Source organism: Sander lucioperca, chromosome 7, assembly GCF_008315115.2.
Source record: "Sander lucioperca isolate FBNREF2018 chromosome 7, SLUC_FBN_1.2, whole genome shotgun sequence".
NCBI lineage: Eukaryota > Metazoa > Chordata > Actinopteri > Perciformes > Percidae > Sander > Sander lucioperca.
This window is the reverse complement of record NC_050179.1, coordinates 2,480,703-2,508,331: the sequence shown is the minus strand read 5'-3', so window position 1 is coordinate 2,508,331 and position 27,629 is coordinate 2,480,703. Positions and strand designations below refer to the sequence as shown.

The following is a 27,629-nucleotide window of genomic DNA, read 5'->3' as shown; positions in this document are numbered from 1 at the left end:
AATGTGTAAGCAGTACTAATTCATTTTTAAAATTGGTGTGGGTGGGTGGTCAGGGAGGCACTGGCTGTACTCTGTAAAAATGCCCTTGTTCTCTCCGTTTGACCGTGCGGTTGTTGTGATAAGCAGAGCAGCAGATGTGAGTTAGCTGTTTTTTGAAAGCCAACCAGACTCTCTCAGAGAGCCTCTGCTTTCTGCTGTGACGACTCTAGCGCTTCTCTCCCTTGATGACGGTCTGCTGTACAAAATGCATTCGAGCTGATGGACACATAATGTTCGCACACTCACATCTTCAGGGAACAATGTTAATGAGACGGTGCACGGAGTGTTTTCTCAGTAGACCACGCCATTCACTGATAGGAGAGATTTAAAGGAAATCTGACAATGGAGGTTTCATCCTTCAGGAAACAACAGTGGCACAAATGTATTAACTTGTTTGCTTTTCTGTATGCAAGTGTATTGACAGCAGTCTAATATAACATTCTGACAATAAATCCTCCCTTCATGAAGGTTATGAGGTTTAGGAGGGTGTAGTTTGTGGTACTATTGAGCTGTATTGCGTATACAGAGAGGTGTTTTTGTTATTTAGACTGCCCTCATTTTTGTTTAAATTTTAACTGTCAACTTTTCCTAAAAAAAAAAATACTTACTCTGCATGAAAATGAATATTTATTATTTGTGTATGACTGGAACTTAATTTAACTATTGAAATACCCAAACACTGATTTAAAGCTACAGTTGGTAACTTTATAAAAACTTGCTCAAACTGTCTCTATATATCCGGACTCTAGAATTGGATCATCTGGGGGAAAAAAAATCACATTCCTCTGCCTCCTCCTGGTGCTCCTCGTGGCATAAGGAAACAACCAATCAGAGCAGAGGAGTCTCTAACACTGTCCAATGACTGCTCATGACCTGCAGTCAAATTGTAAAATTAGGCAGCGCTGATCAAATAGAAATCCAGATTCTGTTACTGCCTTGCCTATTTTTCTAAAAAACATTTGAGGCGGAAAAATATGCAATACAAAAACAGAATCTTGATTTTATAGTTGATCAGCGCTGCCTAATTTTACTGTTTAATCACGTCGTCACTGACACTGCATTAGAGGCTCCTCGGCTGTGATTGGTTGTTTTCATTCAGGCGTGGTGAAACTTGCAAATGCCATTAAGAGCACTAGGGGGAGGCAGAGGAACACATTTTAGACAATCTGCCTCATGTCCTACTGAACCTTTAAAATAAATCTCAAATAGATATAAAATTGCAGTGACAAATGTACAAAAGTTATGCTAGCTTTACAAAAGATACTTTTTTTCAGTAATGCTTTAAAAAAAGTTAAATTTTTTGTTTAAGATGTACAGTATATAGATATGTACAACTTTATGATTTGTTAGTAGCTCCATCTCAGCAAGTTTAGACCAGTAAGTTAGTTCCATGTCCTCAGGGTTGAAGAGCAAACAGGGCATTGGCTGGGGCAAATTAACAACCCAAAACACCATCATAGCTGTGCGCTCACATCCCTGACAGAGTTGTACTGTCTGCCGATGCAGGAAATGGAGACTTACCCCTCGGAAAGGGGTCCCCTAAACCTCTCCTTTCATCCCTCATCTCGGCTTGTTATTGTTTGCATCTCACGGGCCGAGAGAGAGAATGCAGAATCCGTGCTGCACCAGTTATGTAATATACCTAGAAACAGATTGCTGTGTGTTAAGAAGCGAGCTAATGCGATTTGACTTGTGCTCTTTAGGGCAGCGTGTTGATCTTATCAGCTGTTTTTCAAATCATTATCTTTTCTGCTGACGTGATGACCTAACGATTTAAAATTTTTCGCATAGCTGCCTCATGTCATTGGTCACGCTCCGTTTGAGTCGGTGAGTGATATGTAAAAAATGTCGACACAGTCACTCAAGCAGAGATGAACTGCATCTGCTTCGACATCAATCAGTCACTCATTCCCCCACTGTGGTGCAGTTTGGTTTGTCAGGCCGTCGGCGCCACTCTAAACTTCCATGTTAAAGGAACATTTTGTACATTTTAAGTCTGTGTGTTGGTATGGGGCTTTTCTAGGAAGCGCTTTAGGCCACATCCACATTCCCCTCGGTAGGAAATGTGTGACTAAATGCCCTCACTTAGGAGTTAATGAGCTGTATCAGGGTGGACATGCACAGCCTTGAAGCAAAAAAAAAAAACCCAGAAAGCCACCCAAACTGTGTGCATCAACCCCACACCCTCTTTATCTCTCCATCATTTGTTTTTAAGACCCAGCAACAGTCCGTACAGTGCTGTCTTTGTGTGCTCTGGTTCTGTCTCATCTCCTCAAGAGCCCCTTGTAGACTTTGCAGCTTAACTATTTTGTAGAAGTAGATGATTTGGATTTTGCGCTTCACCTTCTGGCCTGGTGGAGCTCTTGTGTGAGTGTGTTGTGTACTCTCTCTACTATTATCCCCTCTCTGCTGCTTTGACTAAGGGCTTCCTACCTGCAGACAGTCTTGGAAATCCACACTGGCATTGCTCTTTGGTTTTGTTGTTTTTTATTCTTAGGACCATGAAAGAAAGAGCTCTGTATACTCTAAAGCCTCATGGCCTACCCAACTGTTCTCCACCCCACACACACACACACACACACACACACACACACACACACACACACACACACACACACACACACACACACACACACACACACACACACACCCCTAGTGTGCAAACATGGGCGCTACCCCAATCCTTTTCCCGCCACCTCCTCTTCACTTCCTACATCTATCCTTGTGGTTCATGCCGGTCTTTCTCGTCCATCCAGCCCCCTCCACCGTACTCTCTACTGCACACACACACACACACACACACTCTCACACACACACACACACACACACACACACACACACACACACACACACACACACACACACACACACACACACACACAGAGTTCCTCTTGTGCTCCTGAGCAAACAGCAGCATGTGTTTGACCACAGCTCCCTTTGCACCTCTTCTTTACGTCACAAACTCCCGTCTTCTTGCCCCCAAACCTCACCCCTCCCTGCTCAGTGGTTTCACCGTATAATTGCTGTACTGTTGCTTTATGTATATTTTAATGTTTCACACTTTGCATTCTCTTATGTTCTTTGTATTACTTAGCCACGCCAGCAGTGGAAAGTAACTCAATAAGTTTTACAGTCTTCAAAAGATGTTGGCGTCTATGACGTCAGCATAGTGCTGGTTCTGTTTCAAGTGTCACAAGACACACACACACACACACACACACACACAGAGCATCCACACCCTTATTATAAAACCTGAAATCGAAAAGTGGAATGGAAAACTCCGTCTAGCTGTGAGGTTGTGTAAGTTACAGACAATTTCTGCAGTGAGAGGCCTTTTCAAGGGTGGACTGTTCATGGTGATGTAGCCTACTCTCAACTTTCTTCTTACTCAAATGCAACAACAACAAAAAGTTTTCTCTCCAGAGTCAGGTTGCTGCTCTTAAGGTTTCAAAATGTATTTGACTTAATTTACCTGATTTGAAAACTGAGCACACCTACATGTTGTGCCACCAGGTGGCGGTGTTGCTCGTGTGTGTGTGTGTGTGTGTGTGTGTGTGTGTGTGTGTGTGTGTGTGTGTGTGTGTGTGACAAGGAATGTTCCTCTCTCACAGGCCCAGCACTAACAGCCAAACCACCCTGCTCACTGTTGTGTCACATTGGAGCTGTAATCTGTTAGTAATGTTTTGGTTTGGTTCAGAAATGTTCTGGATTTTATCTGCATTTGTAAGATCAGCATGTTAAGTGTGTGCGAGTGTGTCCTAACCTCAGTGCCAAGGTTATCATATTCTTCCCAGGAAAAGCCACATTCTTTTCCCTTTTTGAGGATTATTGGAGTTCTGGGAAGATGTGTAGCCTTTAGTAACATTTTGTGTTTCCTCCAGCAATGCTTGAGGCATAACACATGCTCAGTAACTCCGTCTGCTGATGAAGATAATTTGATTTGATCAAGAACAGCTACTAAATGAACCATGTGGTGCGATTGTTCTCTCTTATCCTGTTTCCAAAGTCAATAATGCACCCTGAACCTCAACTGTAAGGACAGTTCATAAGCAGAACTCGCATTATCTTGAATCCTCTTACTATGTGGCAGTGATGGGTTCCCTCGCTCCTCTGTTATAAGGTATAAGTCATTATATAAGTGCACAGTACACCCACTCCTCCACACTCTTTGTGCCCCAGTCCCCTTTGTTCTGTGATTAATCTTGTGACTTCGACAGCAGGATAGAAAGCATCATTACCATTCCCCTTTTACCTGCAAGTCTGGGTGACAAAGTCACATTCTGGCCGGGCTATATGAACACCTGTGATACAGCATCACGTCAGGTTATTCCACAGGTTAGCCACCTCACATGTCTCTCTTCCACCTTGGCCATTATATCTTTGCTGACCTTGCACCTGAGAATCACAGCTCACAGGTACGCGTGCTTGGGGGAATTACTAGAATTGTTGGGGCTTTGTAAACTATAGAGTGTGGTCTAGACCTACTCTATCTGTAAAGTGTCTCGAGATAACTCCTGTTATGATTTGATACTATAAATAAAATTGAATTGAATTGACAGACAGGTGTTTGGCTACCCAGGTGGCAATTGTGGGATGGATCGAGACTCTCCCCTGCTAAGGAATGTAGGGAGGAGTGCAGCGAGCGGCCAGGGCATGCCATGACAACCTCCCACACTAAGCCAAACCCTTTCACTCCTCTCATCCTAACTTCTATCTTTCACTATCCTTTTTCCGTTCTGTTTTTCAATTCCCCGCTCCTCTGTTGCCCTCTCTTCACCCCTCTCGCTTAACTAATCTTAACTGCTCCCCCTTTTCTCACTTCCTTCCTCCTCGTCCTTTGCCAGCTTCCATTTCATTCTTGTCTGCTCTTCATATTCCATTCTGGCCCATTCCCGCTGATATGATAGCGATTAAGCTAAGCAGTATCCATGGAGATGGTGAGTTATGAATGTCTGGACATGAGTCTGGTATTTCTCATCTCCTGTCTTCCATCTTGCTAAAGCCCTCTCTTCCTTCAGTCATAAAGCAGTCAGAACACGGCCTCCTGTCTTTTAAACCTACTTGGCTACTTTCTCTTCCTTTTTTGAAATCACATCAGTGCCAGAAAATATGCAGAAACAGAAAATCCTAACTAATCTGACTTCTAATTAGATTATGAGAGCAATTAGGCAGTCAAGTGTTTTTCCTTTGTGCCATTGCTGCTGTTAAATGGAGCGTGAAGTTGAACCCTAATGTTTGCTCATGAAGTGCACACACCTACCTCCCGAACAAGAAAAGCCAAAGTCAAACCAAACATCTTAGATCTCCTTCTCTTGACCTCCTTTAGTTCACTCTTCATGTTGCTCTTCCTCCTCAGCTCTTCTCTACTCTCCTTTGTTTAGCCAGGCTGTGTATGCAGAGAGCGATGGCATGTCTTTGCATGCAGCCCTTCCCCTACAAGAATGTAGAGCAAAGGAGAGATGAAGCCAGGGAAAAAAGGGGCGCACATGCAAAGAGAGAAATACGACTTAAAGACATTAAAGGTGGAAAGGAAAGAGGATAGGTCAAAAAGAAACGGATGAGCAAGAACTAGTGATACCCTGATCCACCTTTTTAAAAGGCTTGATGTGACAGTAGTGATAATAGCATTGGATCTTTATGCACAGTGTGTTTGACACGAGCGCCCTGCAGAGAGTCATGTTAAAAAAGGTGAAAGTGAAAAGGTTCACAAAGTCATAAAGTACAGAGGTAGACTCTTGCTAGCCAAGTTTGATGCTGTATATTTTGGATGAGGCTTTGTCTGCACATGCACCGACATACACTTTACAGACGCTTGATACTGTACAGGCCACACATACTCCGTATTTCATGCAGCGCACACAGTCCGTTTGTAATGGAGGGTAGGTGAAGTTGGTTCTGGGACCTAGTTCGGCTGATTTGCCTTTTCTAAAATCAGTTCTTTCATGTTTTTAGAAGGAGAAGGTGGCAGGCAGATAATGTATTTTAACTCTAAATAGTTAGGAATTAAGTTTTTTTTTATTATTTCTTTTTTTTTTTTTTTAGCTTTGGCAGCATAAACTACTCTCTTTTGTCTAATTGAGGAGGTTAGTATTGCTGGTTAGTAGGGGTGTACGATTCAGAAAATCTCACGATTCGATTCCGATTTTTAGGCTCACGATTCAAAAACGATTCTCCATTAAAAAACAAAACGATTCACAGTATGTAAATGTAGTTACTTTTCGTGTGTGTGTATGTGTGTATATATATATATATATATATATATATATATATATATATATATATATATATATATAATCTCTATCCCTTAGTACATTCATGTGGATTTGTTTATTCGTTTTTTTAACATTCTGTTATGATGTATGTGTATGTTGTGTGTGATGTCTGTAAGCTACTGGGACCTTGAATTTTGCCTTGGGGATCAATAAAGTATCTATCTATGATGTGATTCCAGTAGACATACAATTTACATACATTACAACATTTTTTTTTAAATATGAATCGATTTTTGGAATTCTATGAATCGATTTTGAATCAGGAGAGCTTGAATCGCGATTCGAATACGAATCGATTTCTTTTGCACACCCCTACTGGTTAGGTCGCTGGGTTCAGTGTGCAGAGTGTCTCCTGGCCCTGCTGACCTTTTATTCGGGCCTATAGAAACGTCCCAGGCACTAAAGACCTTCAGTCTGGACTGTTTTCACTGGCTAAGACCTTACCTAAACATGCTACACCACTCCCACACACCCAGAACGCAACGCCAACTGAAGGTCTTACAGAGTAACTTGGAACTGCTCTGATTTTTATTTATTCATTTTGGTTCTAACACGGTTGGCCGCCTGATCCGTTTGTCATTTTGATCCCGGCTACGATTGGCTGGAGATTTGCTTTGGTAGTGCAAGGACTGAGCTGTTGCCAGGCCCCAAGGCGCATCTGCTGCGGTTGTGACTCATCTGCTGCTGGCCTGGATTCAGTGTTTTCTTTGTCTCAAATAGGTGGAATGTCCGCTGACTTTCAGACCCAACCTGTTGGGCCAGCCATCCCTCTTTCTCAGCAGTGAAGAAAACGCTGCAGGCCAACACACTTTTGGACAGCTTTGAATGCTTTTTTGCTGGCTTTGTTGTAGTTGTAACAGTCCAGTGTCTCTTTCCTATATCAGTAGATGGCAAAAAGTTGCCGCGGTTTTGTTCTTGAGTTTTTAACATACCAGTATGACATTTCTTTCAACATAGTGCTGCATTACTTAAATTTTTCTCCACCGCTGTCTTTATTTTCCTTGTGTTATCTGGTCTGAGTAGTTATTACTGTAGCTGTCGTGCGTATTGTTATTTCCTCACTCAATCCGTCAGTCACAAGGCCAGTGACGTCACAGTGTTTCCGTAAACTGCCTTTAGTTCTTCTCCTCCCCACTTTTTAACGAGTGATGTGTTTTCTAATTAAATCTGCATCTCCAGGGTGGTTGTCTTTTGATGAGGGTAGCACACTTGGAGCAGCTTGTTATTACTGATAATAGTCAGGCTACAAGGGGTTGAGTCTCTAGGCAGACATGGTGTTCTATGTTCATCTAATCTGAAAAATGTTGTTTTTATGTACATAACTTCTTTATCATTAAAAAGATCTTTAATTTCTAATGTAACCGTCAACGTTTTTAACTTGTATCCGTGCCACTAGTGCACCCTGTAAAAGGCTGGAGTTTACGTTGTGCCAGTGAACATCTGGTTTGGTGAAAGCAGGTAGCAGATGAGTGATGCCATGTCTTGGCTGCATAGCAGAAGGGAACGTGACTGTGACGTTAGCAGAAAAGAAAGACTAAACCTCTGTTCTCCAGACGATGGTATGTGGCCGGTGGTTTCCATCCACGTCAGACGTTGTGCAGCTCAACGGCACCGTCTCTGTCTCTCTCTGCTCTGTTCGCATAGCACGACATACTACAGGTCTGACTACATATTACCTGTTTAACTGAAGAATAGCTCACTTTAAGTTAAAAAAATAAATAAACCCACCTGCTCGTTGAACTTTCATGCCTGAAGTCGGCATTGAATGTAGAGGCCCAGGCCAAGCCCCAGTGATCTTGAATGGATGTCTTCTATTTTCAGTGACCACACAGATCCAATAGTTAGAAACAAATGAATGGAAAGTTCCTTGAAGACGGGATTTCCATTACAGCAACACACTGCTTTCTCTTGGGTGGTCACAAGTAGCACATGCGTACTTCATGTATCACCTATAACAACTGTTGTATACTAGTTTGCAAGATTACAAAGCTGACCAGACATTTAATGACCATTTGCAGAACTGTTTCCAATGCTGCATATACATTTTAGTTGCTATAAAAAAAATTAAAAAAAACCTTGATTTTGTTATACTCAGCTCTAACTATATGACACAACAACCCCAGTCCGCGCCACAAACCATTCTCACACCTGGGGCCCGTTTCAGGAAGGAGGTTTAACAAACTGAGTCTAACCCTGAACTCTGAGTTGATTTACCCTGAGATTTTGGTTCCAGAACAGCTGATTTGAGTTGGTTCAATCAACTCAGAGCAGGTTGACTCAGAGTTAAGCGTGTGCACCACCACAATAAAAAGGTAGCATGAATGGAGCCATGATACTACGATTCACCATGGCAACAACCACAAACAAATCGGTCGGCATACTTTACCCCTCTTTACCCTGGAACTACTCATGCGCACATACAGCGAGTTGGAACATATATTTTGTTAAAGGTGGAATTGGTGTGGGAGAAAATGGCTGCTTGAGTCAATGCATAAGGTCTAATATAGTGTATTAATTTCATATTTAATCACAGGTAACCTATAATATTACTGGTGAAAACTGGAATGGTATTACACCTATAATTTCATTTAGGTGCAATCCTGCGTGCGAAAAAGTAAGCTACTACTAATCCCATTCTGAGGCTGCAGCACCATGATCATTAACAGAATTATAATTTATAATCATGTAATTCTTTTTAATGGGTCTCACTGGTTTGTGTGAGGGAACACTACAAAAACGTTTTAAAAAAACGTTTCAGAGCGAGGCACACTTTTCTGACAGCTCTGCATTTGCAAAAAACACAATGCGAAACAAATCTGCTGGGATGTAATAAGCATGTCCACGATGGGTGACGTCAGTGACATGAGGACATCTGATGGACTCTGAAGAAAAACCATACCTCTCAAATAGGTAGCTATCTGGAAATGAAAATGCATCTAGTCGGGGCCTCAATATCATCTTCCGACGTATGTTTAACTCTCTGCGAAGTAATACAGCTCTTTCATCAACGGGATCGTTGACAAAAGGACTGGCCACGTTCGAGAAAAAAAACGTTTTCGAATCTGCCTAACATAGTTAATAAACCAACACGTTTTTTTTTTATTCATGCACATAACAAACTGCGCTAAAATGTGGCTGATACAGACTGAACGCTGTGTCAGAGGGAGGAGACTGAGAGAAACTTAAGGTTTCTTGAAGAAAACCTGCTCCCGACCAGGTTAGGTTCACAGACTCGGGTACCATAGTAACGGACTATGAGGTTAAGTTACCTCTCTTTCTGAAACGGGCTGGATAACCCCTCCTTTTTAGGTTTAAATAACCTCCCTTTCTGAAACGGAAAACCCAGAATTTCCCTCATCTCAGGGTTAACAAACTCAGAGTTTTCACCCAACCTGCTTTCTGAAACGGGTACCTGGTCACAGACCCCCGCATCCCCTCACCAGCTCATTCACTCGCCTCCTTACACACAGTCACTGATAAAGCTGCTCACTTATATGTGCATACTCTATCACACACTCAAACACACACACATATGGCATGACCCCCCTCCCTCTCTTTTCACTGTTCTCTGTATTCTTTATGGGCCAGGCAGGCCAATGCTATATTTAGCACCAGGGGAAAAGTCAGTGCCCTGTTCTGTTCTGTTCTCGCCCCCTGCTACCACAGCAGGAGCCTATCACTGGGCCCCTGGATAACCCAACTCCACCCACCATACCCTAGTCGTACCCCTTTTGTGGTAAAAATGAAGGCAGTCAGTCACGTAGGATGCGAGTGCAGAGAAAGGCGCCTGTCAGACCCTCTTATGACCCTTTTTAGATCATTGGATCACATTTAAACGCAAACAAGTGGTGCCTCAGAGGGTCAAACAGTCTACAGTAAATATGTTCCACCAGCATGTCTGCAGGCACTACACACACCTTTGCACACATAAATTACACACTCCCATACATACACATAAGCACAGTCCTCACATACAACACCCTCACAATCTCTTTTATCTTCCCCACTCGGCTACTTGCACCCACCCACATACGAGGAGTGCACATAGCTCTACAGATCCCATAGATTAGTGTGTCTTTATTGTCTGACCGGGCTACAGCAGCCAGCTGGTCCAGTATTTCTCACATCTGCAGCTCCACCGTGGCCCAACAAGTTTTGTCTGAGGAGCCAGAGAGGAAAAACAGACTTGTTGAAGAGACAATGAGAAGGAGAGGCAAGTAAAACAAGCCAAGAAAGGGAGGAGAAATGTGTGAAGAGAGCAATAGAGGAGAGAATAAGAGAGGCTGTTTGTTGAGAGGCAATAATTAGAGGGAAGAAGGGCGAGGGAAGGATGGTGCCGTAACACCAGTTGAAATCTTCTCATGAGTCGCTCGACTCCCACTGTTTATTTCCTCTTTTTTTCATTTTGTACTTAGGTGTTTTTGGCTCAGCTTTATGTTGACAATTTAATTAGAGTTCACATCAGAGTCTTCTAGCATGACCATAATATGAAGCTTCTAAAAATTGTTACAAACAATTCCCTCGCCCAACAGACACACAGGAACCTCTACATATTCCTATGAATCTGCCTTCGGCTCTCAAACTGGCTTTGTTTGATACCCTCACTGGTTCCTCAGCTTTGACATGTTTGAACACGTCAGGACTGCAAGCCAGCCTGTCATAGTTAGATTTCAGACGAAATTCAGAATCAACAGGAGGAATGTCGCACACTGTGCTTAACAAGGCACCAGTTCTAACACCGAAAGAAGTGACACACTGTGACAATACACAACACTTTTAACTGCAGCTTGTGTGCATAGTAGCGGTAGACCTGCTGACACTCACCATAGCCAGCTTTTGAGCCTGACATAAGAGTCCTTTTTTAGAGTGGTATCCTCTGTTCAGATTTGTTTTGTATAGCCATGCTTTTCCCTGTTTTTCTGTTTTATTGTTGTTTAATGGCTAACTAATAGCTTTTTAACCAACACAGACAGTGATTTTTACCCTTATAGAAAATGTGGTTCAACTAAATAACCCTAATTTAAGGTCCAACTAGTTTTTTTTCTGGAGCTTGCAACCACATTTCAGTCTAACCAAATGAGTTTGCGCATTTTCCTAATGTGCATTTATAATGACAAAATACTTGGGAGTATTAGGAGATTGGTTATTTAAGAAACCCTCTTGGGTTCAAAGCTCATTTCTGGGGCATTAATGCAATGGCCGATACACTGATACATTTAGGAGTTATGTCTACTAGCTCTTCTTTGGGCTGCTAAGAATATTTACCTACTTTATGTATTTTTCATTGTAAAAGTCATGTTTATTTAAACATGTTCTGCAGCAGGCATATAAAATTTAGCAACACCTTTTTATTCCATTACAATCCGCAGTTACTACCTGACCACCTGTTGCTACATTGTAACTACACCTCAGGGAGATGCACGAACAATGTCCACATGGGCAGACTTTGACGTCACCACAGCCCGCCCACCGAGCCCTCTCCTCTTCGCTGATTTGACAACAGGGGAAGGGGAGGAGGGCCTTCTGCAGACTTGACAAAGTTTCTTTCTGTTTGCTGTGTAGTAAGTCAAAGCTTCAGATAGGTCGATCCCTGGTGTGATATGGTCAGACTACAATCATATCTTAATGTTTTAAATTATGGTCGGAGATTATTGCTCCTATTCTGGAGATAAGACGGACATGCACTCTCAGAGAAACTCCAAAAACGGACTAAGTTGCAAAATGGTGCTTCAGGCAGTCGGAAGAGTACTAAGGTAAAACTCCGTTCTTATTATAACTTGACTAAGCGCCGTCTGCTAATAACTTCGGAGTCAAGTCTGTACTGTTAATGTGACATTTTTATATATTTTTATGAAGCTTCGCCGGACCGGGAGAGCCGTGTTGTCCGACTAAATAACGTTTTACTTTTGTTAATAAGTCGTATAATGTTGCTTTTCTCCACAGAAGCCAGAAACCTTGTTTACTGTATTTTTTTTTTTTTTTCCGACGTCGTATTTCATCTTCAGCCGTTTTGTTACAATGTTACAGATGTCCAGTGACTTCGACAGAGATTGTAAACTGAAACCCTAAAGCTTACTTCGTACCCCGCGTGTTGGCTTGCCTAAGACCAATTGGAGAAGTCGGCAGCTTTTGTTTAAACCTGTTTTTATTATGCTTCTATATCTCAACCTGAAAGATAAGCAGTTGTCTCCTCTCAGCGGTTATTCCAGAAGTATTGAGACCCTCTCACAGCACTTTACCAGCCGGAGGTGGCTATGGGACGTGGAGCCTGAACGCCTCATTCCTCATCCTGCAGCTCTCACTAACGAGACTCAACAAGAGCATGAGGAATGTGACACTGTCCCCTCATATAGTCTAATAAATTATGTAAGACGCCTGGTAACTTTTTTAGCATAGACAACCTAAAGAGGAAAGTCTTTTAAATCATAGCTCAAATAGTTTTTTTGTTGTTGTTTTTAATAGAAATTGATAACGAGCACATATATTCAGGGTTAAGTATAGCAAGCCTATTAATCCTCATTAAAATCCTATCTCGAAGCATTTAGCTTGTTTTATCTTAATGGAAAGTATTTAACCTATATATTTAATGTATATAAATTGCTGTGTAAATTATTATTCTAGCCGCAATCCCAAGGCCACAATGTGACTGAGCAGACATAAGACTTAAAGAATTCATGACCCAAATAGAAGTGTTAGCAGTGTGTTAGTGTTCATACGAAGTGACACAACAACAACTCCAGTCATGATTAATCCTCACGGAGAACCAATGCAATTGAAGAAGAAATACTCGCGTCACAGCAGTTGTGAGTAAGGCACATATTTGACCCAGTTTATATGTGTATTTACCCTGTATGTATCATGTAGAGAAGACATGCGGTCATTAGGAGTGTGTTCCTCCAGGGGACACTGTCCTGTTAATGCTTTGGTGAAGTTTCCTTTCAAGTCTGGGGACAGGTGTGTTTTCAAACAGCAGCCCAAAGGGCACATGCCTGATACCTATTGTAGTCTGTGAAGATGTGGAGAGTGATACTAAGGAAGAATATCCACCATCTTAGGATCTTTTTAACAGATTGTATGCAGAATGTAACGGAGCAGAGAGTGTTATTGTACAGTATGTTGTTATGTCTGTTAAAAGACCTGTGACAGGTAGAGACAGGTTCTGTTGCTCCTATTTTTCTGGGAACTCAACTGCTTTTACTTGTAAAAAAAAAAAAAAAAAAAAAAAAATCAGCTGATTGACAAGGAAATGCACCGTTTAAGTGATTTGCCCCGGGAGGGTCGAGAGGGGGATTTCCGTAATTTTCATCTTGAGGGAAAAAAAACAAAAAAAAACACTTAAATCAAAGTTAAAAAGGACGCATAGTTTGGAGTTTTATGAGGGGGAGGGGGGCATAGACTTGTTTATAGCTGCTCTTTTAACCTTCCTCCTCCAGTGAATGGATAAATGCCCTTGGCTTGGATGCAGGTATAAATACTAGACTGAGAAAGATAGCTCCGATAGCTTTTAAAGGTCCAGTCCCCTGAGAGTAAATATAGTCTTGTGTACGTTTGAACCGTTTTTCAGAATTGTCCGTTTCTTGCAAAGTGAGGGGAAAAAAATCAACACTCCCAATATACTCACACACATCCCCTCTTTGTTTTACTATTTGATTCAGTAACCATTCTGATCGAGTGATTAGATTGACCGAGGGCAGAGAAGTCTCATCCACGCCAATCACTTCCTATTGTGCCAAACCAATGTCAGAGCTTACCTTCTTCCAACGAGCTTACATTTGCCAAGTGCTTAACCAGCAGCTCGGTCTTATCTCAACCCAAAAACCCCCTTCCTGTCATGCGTTGTGATGTTGATGAGGCTCCATTATAGTGCTGGCATGGGGTCCTTACATACTCCGCAGGCCTGAGAGCCACTGAATAGGATTTAGCACAGAATGACAAGGGGAAGAGGAGGTAGCTGTGGTCAGTAGTTGAGGTGTGTGTGTGTGTGTGTGTGTGTGCGCGTGCGTGCGTGCGTGCACGGGCCTGCACCCTGGCTACAATTCATATTTACTAGTTTACAGTGCTGCTGACGCCCCTGTTGATGCTACCGATTAAGTGGTGGCAGCTGTGCTTTCTTTGTTTTTGTTTCCTGCTTATCTCTTTCCTCCGGAACGTATTTTCAGTGCCCTGTTTAAAACTAAACACAGACACTTCAGGAACAACTTTGACGGAGCAGTTACTCTGTAGACTTGAGCACTGCAAGGCAGAACATCTGGTTTAGTCCATCCTTTAACTCGGGTCTCTTTTTAGCCCCGTAATGGCTGCTGTGGTTTAGCTTTGGTGTGCTCAGGCTGCCTGCTCTCCTCTGTCTGTGGCTTTTCGCGGAAAAGAGCCATTGAATCCATTCAATTTGAATCCTGAAATAGATCAGGAGGCCAGGCTTGGAGAAAACTGATCCTTCTGACTGAAGCTGCTCTTTTTACACATGGCAGAGTTCATTCACTCAGTTCTAGTCTTATCGGTTGATATTGGAGCTATATCCTGTTGCTATTGATTGATTGACGATTTTTTTTTAAACCCTGAACACAATGAACCCCACAATCAGTTGACAATGGAGGGAACAACTTCCTGACATGTGATTGATTCTTTCTCTGATCCATCAGGTATTTGAAGGCCAGATAGACCTCTGATTGTTGTCTCTTGTTATGTCTCATATCCTTATCATAGACACAGTGGCTGTTTTGTAGTAAAACAATACTGTGTCAGGGCCCGGTGATGACAAGGAAAGCATCTTTGTACCTTGGAGCGTCTCTTCTTGTTCCAGAGCGATAACTAAAATGTCCTGTATAGAGATGTTTTCGCTAATCTTTATCCCTGCAAAAAAAATGAAATTCAGTTCAATGAAGCAACATTTTGCCCTCCTTAAATGGGTATTTTTTCTACAGTTGCACTCAAAGCAAATCCCTCAGGTCATTCGCCCTCTACGAAAAGATGGTAGACTTCTCTGTTGTCTGTGTTGGATGGTTGCTCGTGCTGTTCACCCTCACAGATTGCATTAACTGCATCCATATGCCAATAGTTGGATTCCTCTGTGATTCAGAAGGCCAATTCAAGCAACAGTTGTGCAATATAGAGTTTGGCATGAGCCGCAGACTTAAGGGGACAGTCATTACATGGGTTTTTGTTAAACAGGTTTCAGCGTTAAGTTGTGTTCAATCACAGAGAGCCCCAATTTAAAACCCAAGACCCAAGGCTTCTGGTTTTTGATAAGTATGAAAAAAGCAGTCAGCATGGTCTGAAGTTTTTCCTCTTTTTGGTGTGCATAGAGAGAGGGCTCTTTAGTAGCAAATTGTAGTATTTTAGAGAAAACGCTTAACAACTAATTCTCCAACATAGCTCTGTAATGTGGCCCTAAGTGATTCCAGGATTGATTGGAACCAGGTTCTGGAAATGAGAAGGGATTGCGGTGTACCTGCCAGAAGGCTGCTCCACTTCACACAAAGTTTATGTTTAAACCAAGTTTATTTAGTATTCAGCAGGCACACAGTCGGCAAACTACAGCAGCTGATATATGCAGGCCAAAGATGTATGTTTGACTCACTTAAATCAAGACTGCGTGTGTACACACAAAGACTTGTGGGACACACATGCTTGCACAGACGCACTCTTTCAGACCAGACAGGACTCACTTCTTCTGAATTTTCTCGAGGTCTCTCTGGTGGGATCAGGCTCATGACACAGCTGTTGTGACCAGCTGGGTTGGCCGTGAAAAGCGAGAAGGGGGCTACAGCCAACGACGTGTGTTGTGCGTTCATGAAGTCACAGGTGTGTATGTGTGCAACATAGTGTTAGTTGGGTACGAGTGCCGTGGTTACGGGGGGAAAGGTAGTGAGTGAAAACGGCAGGGGGTAGGGGGAGGTGGTGGGAAAAGTGAAAGGGATAAGAGAGTGGCTAACAGACAGAGCTGAACAGCTGTCAGGTCAGTCACTCTGCAGCACTGACCTCTGTGTCACCCGTTTATACAACCCAATTTGCAGAGAAACGCCAACATCTCTGTCTTCCTGCTTCACGTCCTCCACCTCTACGCACGTGGTTTTCTCATGGCTCTTTCTACACGTGTTTTCATCAGTTTGACCAGGTTTTCTGGATTGGGAGTCTGTGTCAGAGACTGGTTCCTGTTGGTGCCAGGCAGGCTATGGCTGCCCCCCACCACCACCACCACCCACCCCCCCCCCCCAGCCCGGAGACATGTGCCTGTCCCTGGCCTCACTTTGCCTCCACTTCTGCCTTTTGGCCTGCCCTGATCTGTCACAGATCTGGTGAGGGAGAAAGAGGCATCTGCTGCCTTTTATGGCAAAGACTTGCCTAGGAGAACTTTACCAAGAACAGACAAAGCTCTGTGTGTGTGTGTGTGTGTGTGTGTGTGTGTGTGTGTGTGTGTGTGTGAAGACAGACTATGTGCGTATGAGGGGAGGAGTGCTGGCAGAGAGTAAGTTTTCTTTATCCTAAAATAAACTAATGGCTCCAGAATTTCACCTCCCCTTACCACACAAATGTTCGCAAGAGGTGGAGGAGGCATTTTTGTATGGAAAATTATGAAATTACAGAGGGAAGGAGGCAGGAAATAACTCAGTGAAACAGAATGTTTTCACAAGTAAAGGGTGGGGGGGGGGGAGCACTGACTTGAACCTTTTAAGCCCCTAACACACCAACCCGATAATCGTCGGTCGGACAGTCTAGCGAGGTCGGTGACTCAAGTCTGTTTGGTGTGTTCCGTGCCGTCGTCCATCGGAGGGGCCGTCGGCCTTCATTTTGGCCGAGCTGACTTGCTGGGTCAGAGAGCGGGCAGTCGGACTCAATCCACCAATCTGGAGTGCTAACCCGGAAATAACGAGCGGGCTGAGTAACGAACGCCTCTCAAAATCGGACGAAAATCTTTTAAACTGACCTTTGTCGATCTGAAATGAAGACAGATTCAGCAACTGCATGGCCTATTCCTCGCTTAAAATGTTTTCAGAAATACGTTTCAGTGAACTATTTTCGTAAAATAAGAGATCGTATTTCGAACAAGCCGCTATTACTATCTGCTTGAGAAGCAAGACCCACGTGACGCGTTCGTCATTTCCGGTTTTCATTTTTTTTTTTTGTATTACGTCTCGTGCACGCGCAGAACGTACGCTCAAGACGGCGTCGCTTCGGTGTGTTCCGAGGCACTTTTTGGACCTCGGGGAGCAGACTGATCAGTCCGACTGCCTTTTGTGCCGACGGTCAGCCGTCGGGTTGGTGTGTCAGGGGCTTTACAGGAGCCGAAAGTTATTTTTTCTGAGGGGATTAGCAGAGCCTTTGAAAAGTTGTGAGAGCTGACGGTATCTGTGGCTGAGGCTCCATCATCAGGAAAAGCTCTTTCACATGACGGAACATGTAGCTCACAGCGCAAAACCACACGGCCCGCATAAATCTGGCTGTGCACTCAGGAGCAGGAAGGCAGCTTTTTTTGTCTGTTTTGAGGGGGAGGAGGAGGCAGACAAAGATAAGAAGAAATGAAACAAATGATAAAACAGGCATTGGAAGGAGCCTTAAGTTAAAAACAAAGAACAGTAATTAAAATATGAGTCCGAGTAGAGGTCATGGCGTGAGCGGACGAAAGAGCAGAGCAACGGGAGAGTAGAGGTGAAACAGAAAGTGGCCACTCATTAATAATTAGCCAGCAGTGTAATCTGCAGTGTCCTTGGTTTTTAAATGAGGCAAAAACACACTCAGGAGCTGCCTGATAGGAAGAGCCGAATACCTTGATGACTCATTACCCAACAAATGAGAACCTGAGCAGGGTCGTGTGTGTGTCCGCGAACGTGATTGTGCAAGTGTTGGTCCAGGAGGCCCTAAGGCAGTTTATAGCTAAGCATTTCTCCTGACAGCTAAATTAGACAACAGCGGGACATGTAAAGGGGGAAACTTAAACATTTACAAAGTACACGGCTGCTGGCTCTGTGTGCATCGGCATGTTGACAATCCTTCCCTTGTTTGCTGAGGTGGAAAGCAGCCGATGCTTCCTGGAGAGGGGAATTAAACTGCAAAGGGCTTTTGAACACTGCTCTGGCCAAAAGGCCTCGTGCTCCACAGTCCTGTCATGTTTTGTACGTGTTTATTAGTTCCCATGGATATCAGCTGAGCCTGTGTCGATGTACCTCCTCTCCCCGTTCCTTTATCCCCCTCAGCTCTCACTCCCCCTTCTGTTCTCTATTCTTTCTGTCGAAATCTATTTCTAATATCTCTGGCTGCATGTGGATGGTGAGTTTCCTTGCAGAAACCCCACAAGTCATCGCTTCTTTCCCGTAAAGTCCAGGATTAGTCGTAGCAGAGCCCGAGTGAAAGTGAGAAGGGTTTTGGCTGCTGCTGGAAAATAGTGTTTATGAGCTGCTGCTGCTCTCTTTTGGGAGTGTGACTGGGAAAGAAAAGGTGAAAAGGAGCGAGCCAAGAACACATGGCTGGATCATTGTGTTTTGACAGAGGGTGTGGTGAGGGAAGGGATGAGAACTGGAGATTGAGGGGGTGAGCGCGAGACGAGCGGAAATGAGGGTCAACAAAAGCACAATAAATTCAGGGACTAAAATTAAAGGACAAATCCAGCGCAAAATAAACCTAGGGGTTAACAACACACGTGTAACGAGTCAACTGTTCTCTGGGATATGTTTTCATGCTAATCGAATGTGACCAGTTTTAGCCCACACCGCTAATTAGCGTATAACGCTAGTCGTCGGGGCACGAGTAAAGTAAAAAGAAATCACCATTTTTGTACCACTAACAAGAGTCAAAATAGCACCACACTTCCACGGTAGCATAATGAGGGTCCCTACCGTTCACGACCAGTCGAACGCCGTGCAACCAGTAACCAGTAACATAGCTCAAGCACGGCGTTCGACTGCTTTCCCAAGATGGCGCCCGTCTGTATCCGTGAACGGTACTGTCTTTCTAAACTATCTTTTAATAAACTGTCTGTACACTTACAAAGTTCTCAATGCTTCAGTTTACATGTAGGGACCCTCATTATGCTACCGTGGAAGTGTGGTGCTATTTTGAGCCTTGTTAGTGGTATAGAAATAGCGATTTTCTTTTTACTTTAGCCGTGCCCCGACAACTAGCTTTATAAGCTAATTAGCGGTTTGGGCTAAAACTGGTCACATTCGATGAGCATGAAAACATATCCCAGAGAACGGTCAATTTGGTACACGTGTTATTAACCCCTAGGTTCATTTTGCGCCAGATTTGGCCTGTAAACTTAAGCCTTGTCCTTAAGCAAACCCAAACAACAGTAGCAGAGCAAGATGGAGCGAAATAAAGATGAAGGGGAAAAATTGGGAACAGGAAAAGGGTCAAATAGATTGTTGGGCAGTCGATTACATTAGTCCCAGACAACTGAGCCTCTGTTTATTTGTCTCACTCATGTATCAAGCCTTTCAACCCTTGACCCCGGAGTGCACTGCCTCCACTGATACAGACAGGGAGCAGGGGCTGGGGAGGAGAGGTTACAGCCCTGGAAGTGCAGGAAGAGTGTGATATGACATCCCCTTGCTAAAACTAGCAGTGGAAGTACAAGGCGCTGGGGATGGCTGTCTTTGTGGAAGCTATAGACTTAACATCATGTCAGAGGTCCAAGTTAGGGGTCAGCTACAGCAACAGAGGACTCTTTGTTTGGTCCGTTTTTAAGTTGCTGTGAATTCAGTTTTGGAAAAGCCACAGAAGGTTTGTCTTTTGTAACTTGTTCCTGTGATTTTTGTGAGAATTAAGAGATTCAGTATCAGTGTTTTATAGATCTCTGTGCCTGAGCTCAGACTATTGTATCAACATAACATTCTGTCCGCGAGTAGCTTTTTTCCCATTTACAGTGAATTTAATGCATAACAAATAACCTGTGCTGACCTGGTATCATGTAAAAAGTTCAGCAAAGACTTTACATATCTTCCCATTCTTAATACAGCGTTCAATTAAACCGTAAACGTACCACTTGCGTCACTCTTTGACACTTTCGAAATCAGGCCTTGTAATTTCCTTGATCTTCTATTGCCCAAATCAAGTCCTTCGCAGCTCCTTAACCTGTCTTCTTTCTTCTGCATTGCAGGAAGTCGAAGACGAAGCCAAATGGAAAGAAGCCTCCTGCAGAAGAGAAGAAGCAGTACTTGGAGCTAGAGTACACAAAAATCCGTGTTGTGGACTTTGACCTCAAGGAGCTGGTGGTGCTGCCCAGAGAGATAGACCTCAACGAATGGCTAGCCAGCAACAGTAAGTCACTATGGTTGTAGTCAACGATAGAACATATGAAACGTAGAGTAGCTCTAACAGCCCGACACATAGCTGCGGATGAACAGAAGCCACTGCTGTAGTTACTAAGCCTGTAAGCAATTTAACATGGTCATTGGTCAAATGTGAAGGGGCTTATTGTCTTATTTATCACATACAATTTCTTTAGTCAATTTCAGTGTTTGCTCTGACTGATTTTAAAAACTTTCCTCAAGGGTTTGGAATTGTTTTTCTCAATCGGTATGCACTCGCCTGGAGATGACAAGATGTTCCAGTGGAGCTGCAGCTCTGACAGAGCCAAGCTCTTAACAGGTTCCAGGCCTGACCCATCCCTATAACACCACACAGCGCTTCTTTAAACACCATTGTTTACTGCCAGCTTCAGTGCGGCGTTTCAACTCATATTGGAATTTATAGTCGTCATTATGAGCATCATTTCTGGAGTTTTGCAAACTCGCTGCGGCCTGGCTGCTTGATCGACCTTATGAGACTCTTTATTTTGTCTGTCTCTCTGACTTTGTTTTGGTTACATATCCAAACCAGGTGCTCGCTAGGGGAAAGGAAAAAAAACAAGCATTCTTGCCTTTTTTATTTTAGGCTGATAAAACGTTGTTATATAAAACAGATGGGATGTGTTTTTACATGTTAATGTGTTGAAATTGGAAGTTTGTTTAAGCTGGCTTGGATCAACTCGTATCCTCCATTAATTGGGCTTTAGTTTCAACACAAACAATAGGGCTGAGCAATGTTTTGATTAAAGAGTTTGTTTAACCAAATCAATTATGATTGGAGCCATTTCATTCTGCCTACATACATAATATATATATAAACCAACAGTACTTTCCCTAGATACTTTCTCACTTGGTGGCTACCTACTTGAGCAGGAAAAGAGGGGATGGGTTCTGTCTGGTTCCTGTGGGACGGTACGACGTTTAAATTGTGTCCTTTGGTTCTTCCGTTCCATATTGAAAGAGAAATAACAATGAAAGTCATTTCACATGGCGCAGCCATTTCAGAAAGATGTATGATGATCTGCTCAACAGAAGTTGACAGAAAATCATAGACCTGTTTTCCCAAGTTGAAGCCAGATCAGTAGAGCTACTGTACTGTGTGAGAGGTTCAGTGTAGAAGCCTAAATTATTATTCTCTAAAGGGTTGCCTACAGTGTTCAGACCTCCCAACAGCCTCAACATGAGATAATAATTTTGGGACAGAATTGGCAACAACAAAAGTTCACTAGAACAAGTGAAAATGTAAAGGAATTATAACACAAAGTCAGCTATTGCTTCTACTTCACTTTATAGCTGATTTTCCACCACATTTGAGCCTCATAAGTTGCAGGTTAAACAGAAAGTGTGGCTCGTACCAGTGTACCCCTCTGCATGTAATTGTAATTGTTTAAATCAACAAACTGTCAGTCTATTTATTAAATACTTTCAGCTAGTTACGGATGATTATGTTGACTCAGCTCTAACAAAAATGAAGTGCAAAATGAATGAGAATGCTATGTTCCCCAATATGTTGTTACAAGCTTTTAAGTAAATGAATTGTTTGCAAAGAAAGACGTACAGTTTAAGGAGTGTCACCATACCAGAAGGATCTCACACGTCTGCATATGTCAAACGTACAGAACAAATTAGTTTGACTGAGCGATGCATTTCTTCTGACAGGCTGTGTAGGAGCTTCCCTTGTGGCAGAAATACCTGTTTCAGTGACTGGAGCAACAACTTTGCAAAAGCTGCCACCCCATTACTTCCTTTATTGTTTGAGGCTCACACACTGTTGAAGGACGTGATGGATTAGTTTGTGCATGTGACTGTGCCTGTCCCATTGATCACAGCGACATATGCACTACAGTACTTTAGGTGTGACATTGTCATCCATGATGAATGTGACATGACACACATATTACTCTTTTATGTTCTGGTAGTGATTTAGTTACTCATATCCTTCTGGCGTGAAAATGTATTAGGGTATCCTCTCTATGATTTCATTCTTTGTTACAGATGACAAACACTGATTTGCATGCTCTGAAATCTCTCTGTTGTCTTTGCCACAGCGACGACATTCTTCAATCTTATCAACCTGCAGTACAGCACCATCTCAGAGTTCTGCACTGGGGACACCTGTCAAGCCATGACAGCCTGCAACACGTAAGTTATCTCCGCCGCTTATGGTTTATTCATCGCTCACCTGCCGAGGCCCATTGGTTTATTTATCAGAAATTGGTTAATTCAGCAAGGGATGCTTCCCCGGTCAGCGAGGGACGACTCACAACTCCAGAGGGTGCGCTCTCACAGTTAATTTTGGTCTTTTATCTACCCACGCAGTTCTTGGAATGTGCAGTACTGCAGCAAGCTGTAAATTTACCACGAATGTACATTGTGTCTCCATGCTTGCTGTGTCTGTGCTGCAGCACTGCATATTTTACGGATAGATTTTAAGGACATTTTTCAAGCCTTAAAACTATAATCCACTATGAGGCTTCAGCAGTCTGGTTTAGACAAATCAAGTGTTTTTTTTTTTTTTTTTTTAATACCTAATTCCCTCTTTTTCTTCCCATCCCTAGCCACACAAAATACCCTGTTTACTGGTCAGGGAATTGTAATTGCCACTCCCCCTACTCATTGATAACATAATTATTAAAGAAGAATATGCAGAGATTTTGAGTTAGATAAAACGCAGATCCCCAGAGGTCAGAAACAGCAAAGAATCACGTTGTGTTGAATCTTTTAGGTGACTTTTAATTTACAAAAAATGGGCAGACGAGTCTAGACAATTTTTGTTGTTGTTGACGTCTGGACCAGAATTAGTCTCAAACACATCCTGTGCAGCTGCTGCATCAAGGCTTAGTATGTATCAAATCTGACCACTGAGCAGAACAGCGAGAGACTAAAGGCACACTGGGGATAGATAGAGCTGGTGCAGCTTCACCTTTAATCCCCTGCGGGCCAGCTTGTGTTTCTTGCTGCTATCTGAAGTCTGCTAACATCATTCACATCACACACACTGCCTAATTGGAGTGCTGTGATGCACCCGTGACACAATGTCTGTGATGTTTTCAGGGGGTTAATTGCTGGCTAATTCATTAATAATAAAAAGTGGTTAACTGCTACTGCAGGGCATACCTCTGCAGTAGTTCATATTAAAGGATAATCATAACATGGAGGCCTATTCATGCCATGTTAACAGAGGGGAGGTGACTATCTGTAAGCATTAATCTAACTAGTTTGCCCTGTCAGGGCGGGTTGCCCTTTTTAATGTGTGAGCTCATCTTTGGACCGAGGCATTCCCCCATGTATACTGAAGACTGGAGAAACCTGATTACCCACACTTTGATAAACCGCAACGCTCACTCCACAGCTTTTAACATATTTACAAGTGTGCTCACTAACGTACACACTGGCTAAAAAGGTGACCATGACATCAATGACAAACAACACAACCACTGAGAAATGACACATGCAGTACTGTATATGACAGATTTGCTGTGAGAGACCAACTCGTAACTAGTTAACCTCTCAGTCAACAGTGGATTTTTCCACTGCAGTCACCTTAAGCTACTGCTAGTAGCCCACACCTTGAGAAAAGATTTGAAGAGTTGAGAGAGCAGAGCAGATGAACATGTTTTTGTTTGCACTGTGTATTGACATGGGGAAAACAGAGGCGATGTCTTAAAAACGCATAGCACTTTTAGTTTGTCTCGCAGCTCCATTCTGGATTCAACCGAAATGTTGAATGTATTTGTGTTTGACTTAAACTCTTACTGTCAGGGCCCACCATTTATGATTGTACCTTCCCCACTGCCCGGCACCCCACCCTTTCCTGCCCGTGCAGGACCTGGCACCCGCGCCTCCTCTGTGGTGAAAACTGACTGAGCCACAGTCGCAGCAGCGTCAGCGCCCCTGCCCGAAGGCACTATTTTTGGAAGAAAATGTTTCCATGAGCTATGAAGGAACGGAACCATTTGGAAGCTATTTAGACCATTTTTGTGTGTGTGTGTGTGTGTGTGTGTGTGTGTGTGTGTATATTTAGACCATTTTTGTGTGTGTGTGTGTGTGTGTGTGTGTGTGTGTGTGTGTGTTAATGTGCTCACTCTTTTCGTTAGCGGAAGGTTGTTATAGCCACTTCCTTTTTGGATTTGGTTGGTAAAATACACACATTCATTAAGCATCATTACAAATCTCTTATAAATTATTAAATGTCCTATTTGCAAAGAGTGTGCAAAACATTCAGGTAGTCATCTAGCTCAATTGCAAACATTGACTCTGTTTACCTGAACTTTAATCCTTGGAGTCATTCCTAAAGTTATAGTTTCATGGCTTTTATTACATGGTTTAAATATTAACACTGTGCAGGTGCAGCCAGAGATAGATAGATAGATATATATATATATATATATATATATATATATATATATATATATATATATATATATATATATATATATATATATATTTTGACCCCCCACATTGTACTGTGTGCCACCATTCCCACTATGGTTCCATGATCACTTAACCCCTCCCTATAATTTCTAAAATAAAATATCAACATCTAGGAGATTACAGAAGAAAAAGGAGATTACATGAAAGATATAATAAATAAATAAAAGCAATGCATGAAAAAACACTGTTATATATTTAAAAGAAAGTACCATAACACAGCTATGAGCCCAATTCATCCCGTTCCAAAACAATTGTTATGAACAAAAGTGACAAAAAAAATAAAATAAAAATAAGTTGTTGTTTTTAAAATTAAGTAAGCAAGCGTTGCATATATTGAATAAAGAATTTTGTAAAAATTCATATTCAATAAAACCCTATCAAGCCCTAACCCGTGTGTTCATTAACAGGAAGTAAACCACCCTGTGTAGCCGCGCTGTATGCTGTATACGGCCATAGTGTCATCATGTCTGGGCGGCTCTGTCGCAGTGGAGAAGGCATGTTTGTAGTTTAGTCATTGTCTCTCCCACACAAACCCAGTCTGATCCTGGGTGAGTAAGTGTATTGTTAGAGTCTGGTCGTGGTGCTGTGGTCAGTAGGTCCCCTCCTGCACGGTCAGTTATGTAGACTCTTTACATTCCTCAGGATTTGTAATGTCTGCCTCCCAGACCCACACTGCTAACGGTTACACCTGCATGCACATTTCTTTTCACCGTTTTCACCAGCTTATTAATTAACCTTTCCAGCTCGCTGATCAGTCAGCTGGCCTTTTGTCTCCGTGGTTACCCGTCCTGTTTCACTGCCTCCTCCCTGGTTAGCTCATTCATCTATGTATGTCTCAGGTGTTGGCTGACCTGCTAGCGTGACTAGCTCTGTAGTGCTGACCTGCTGTCTGACATTTGTTCGCTCCGATCCGCCCGCCTGCAATACAGCCGTCAGGGTCACCCCCTCCGGAAACGTTTGATCAGCAGTGGGACTGGGGGGGGGGGGGGGGGGGGAGATCAGGGATCAGTGTCCCGTTAACTCCTGTAACAGCGGGGAATTTGGCCCAATCAGGAAATTAAAGCTCCGGGGCACGGAGTTCAGAAAGTCCACTGGAATGAAAACATGCAAACGTGATATCTGGATAAGGACGTGCGTATCACAGGTATCTTCATTCTAAACCGTGTCATCCAGGTTTCTCCCCTATATGAGGAAATGGTGAGGTGATGAAACATTGGCCAATTATATCTCTTCCTGCTTGGATGAATAATCTGGCCATTTTGTTCACAAAGAAATACTCATTGTTTGTGTCGTCGCAGCTCCTGCTTTAACCACAAGCATTCTTTAGAAAACATTCATTATGATAAATTAAAAGTCAGTTCACAGTTGTGTAATGGCATCCCGTTTCCTCAGTGAAATGTCTTTTAAATGCTATTTTGCAAGGCATATGTGACAACACGGATCGGCATGTTTTCTTTCTCTTTGCAGAATATACTACTGGTATGACGAGAGGGGGAAGAAGACGAAGTGCACTGCTCCACAATATGTTGATTTCGTAATGAGTCTTTGTCAGAAACTGGTCACAGATGAGGAAATCTTTCCTACAAAATACGGTGAGTGGTCTCCCTCTGAAGGTCTCCTGCCTCTAAGAAGTAACTGATGTTGTACTGCTGCCCCCTGCTGCTTCAGATGGATAGAGTCAATGAGTGCTGGTCCAACGACTAACATTTGAAAGAAATTATAGTGATATTAGTTAGGGTTGCATCTTACAATTATTTTTTCTATCCCTTGTTCTCCTGATTAATTTCTCGATTATTCATTTGGTTGTATTATCAAAAAAATAGTAAAAAGTGCAACTTGACATATTGTGAATGTTTGAACAACTAATCCATTTATCAACTCGTGATTTTTAGCTCATATATCATTCAAAAGGCCAGTGGTTGGACTTTTAATCTTTTAAAGGATAAGACGGTGATATATTCTATATATCAATTTCGATATTTTTTCTTATTGTCAACAAATCCCATGACGGCATTCCTCTGTGCCGTAGAAATATTTTTCCATGTATTTTTTTATTTTTCCATTGTATTAAAAACATCAATGAGCCAAACTGGGTGACATTATTTATTATTATGAACATGGTCACTGTGTTGAGCTGATTGAATAATCTGCCCTGCTGCTGTTAGAGCACCAATTGTGTTTTAATTTGCAGCTGAAAATAGTCTCCAACAATAGCACTATGTTCTGCTTGGATGACGTTTTGTAAACACTACAGTACAAAGGAAATTATTCCAAAAAAAAAATAATTTATGAAACGATATATTTTCGACCAGTCTTAAAAGTATGTAGTATTGTACAGAAAGTCTTTTACAGGATCTGTTGATAATAGAGCTGTAATCTATCATGATATGAGACTAGATATCGTCTTAGATTTTGGATATTGTAATATCGCAATATGACATAAGTGTTGTCTTCTTCCTGGTTTTAAAGGCTGCATTACAGTAAAGTGAAGTCATTTTCTGAACTTACCAGACTGTTGTAACTGTTCTGTTATTTGCCTTTACTCACTTAGACATTATACCCACATTACTGATGATTATTTATCAAAAATCTCATTGTGTAA

The 27,629-nt window shown here is 42.5% G+C and overlaps 1 protein-coding gene across 4 annotated transcripts in view; it reads left to right on the top strand.

Moving 5' to 3' along the window:
- Window positions 1-27,629, top strand: part of mob2a (MOB kinase activator 2a) — a 70,623-nt gene that overhangs the window by 40,908 nt on the left and 2,086 nt on the right. For 3 of the 4 annotated variants that reach the window (XM_031282748.2, XM_031282747.2, XM_031282746.2), the window contains exons 2-4: window positions 20,404-20,564; window positions 22,642-22,735; window positions 26,495-26,619. In XM_031282748.2, coding sequence (XP_031138608.1) covers window positions 20,404-20,564; window positions 22,642-22,735; window positions 26,495-26,619 — 380 coding nt within the window. Of the gene's footprint in view, window positions 1-11,152; window positions 11,159-11,925; window positions 12,065-20,403; window positions 20,565-22,641; window positions 22,736-26,494; window positions 26,620-27,629 lie in introns of all 4 variants that reach the window. The other variant, XM_031282745.2, reaches the window with a different exon arrangement.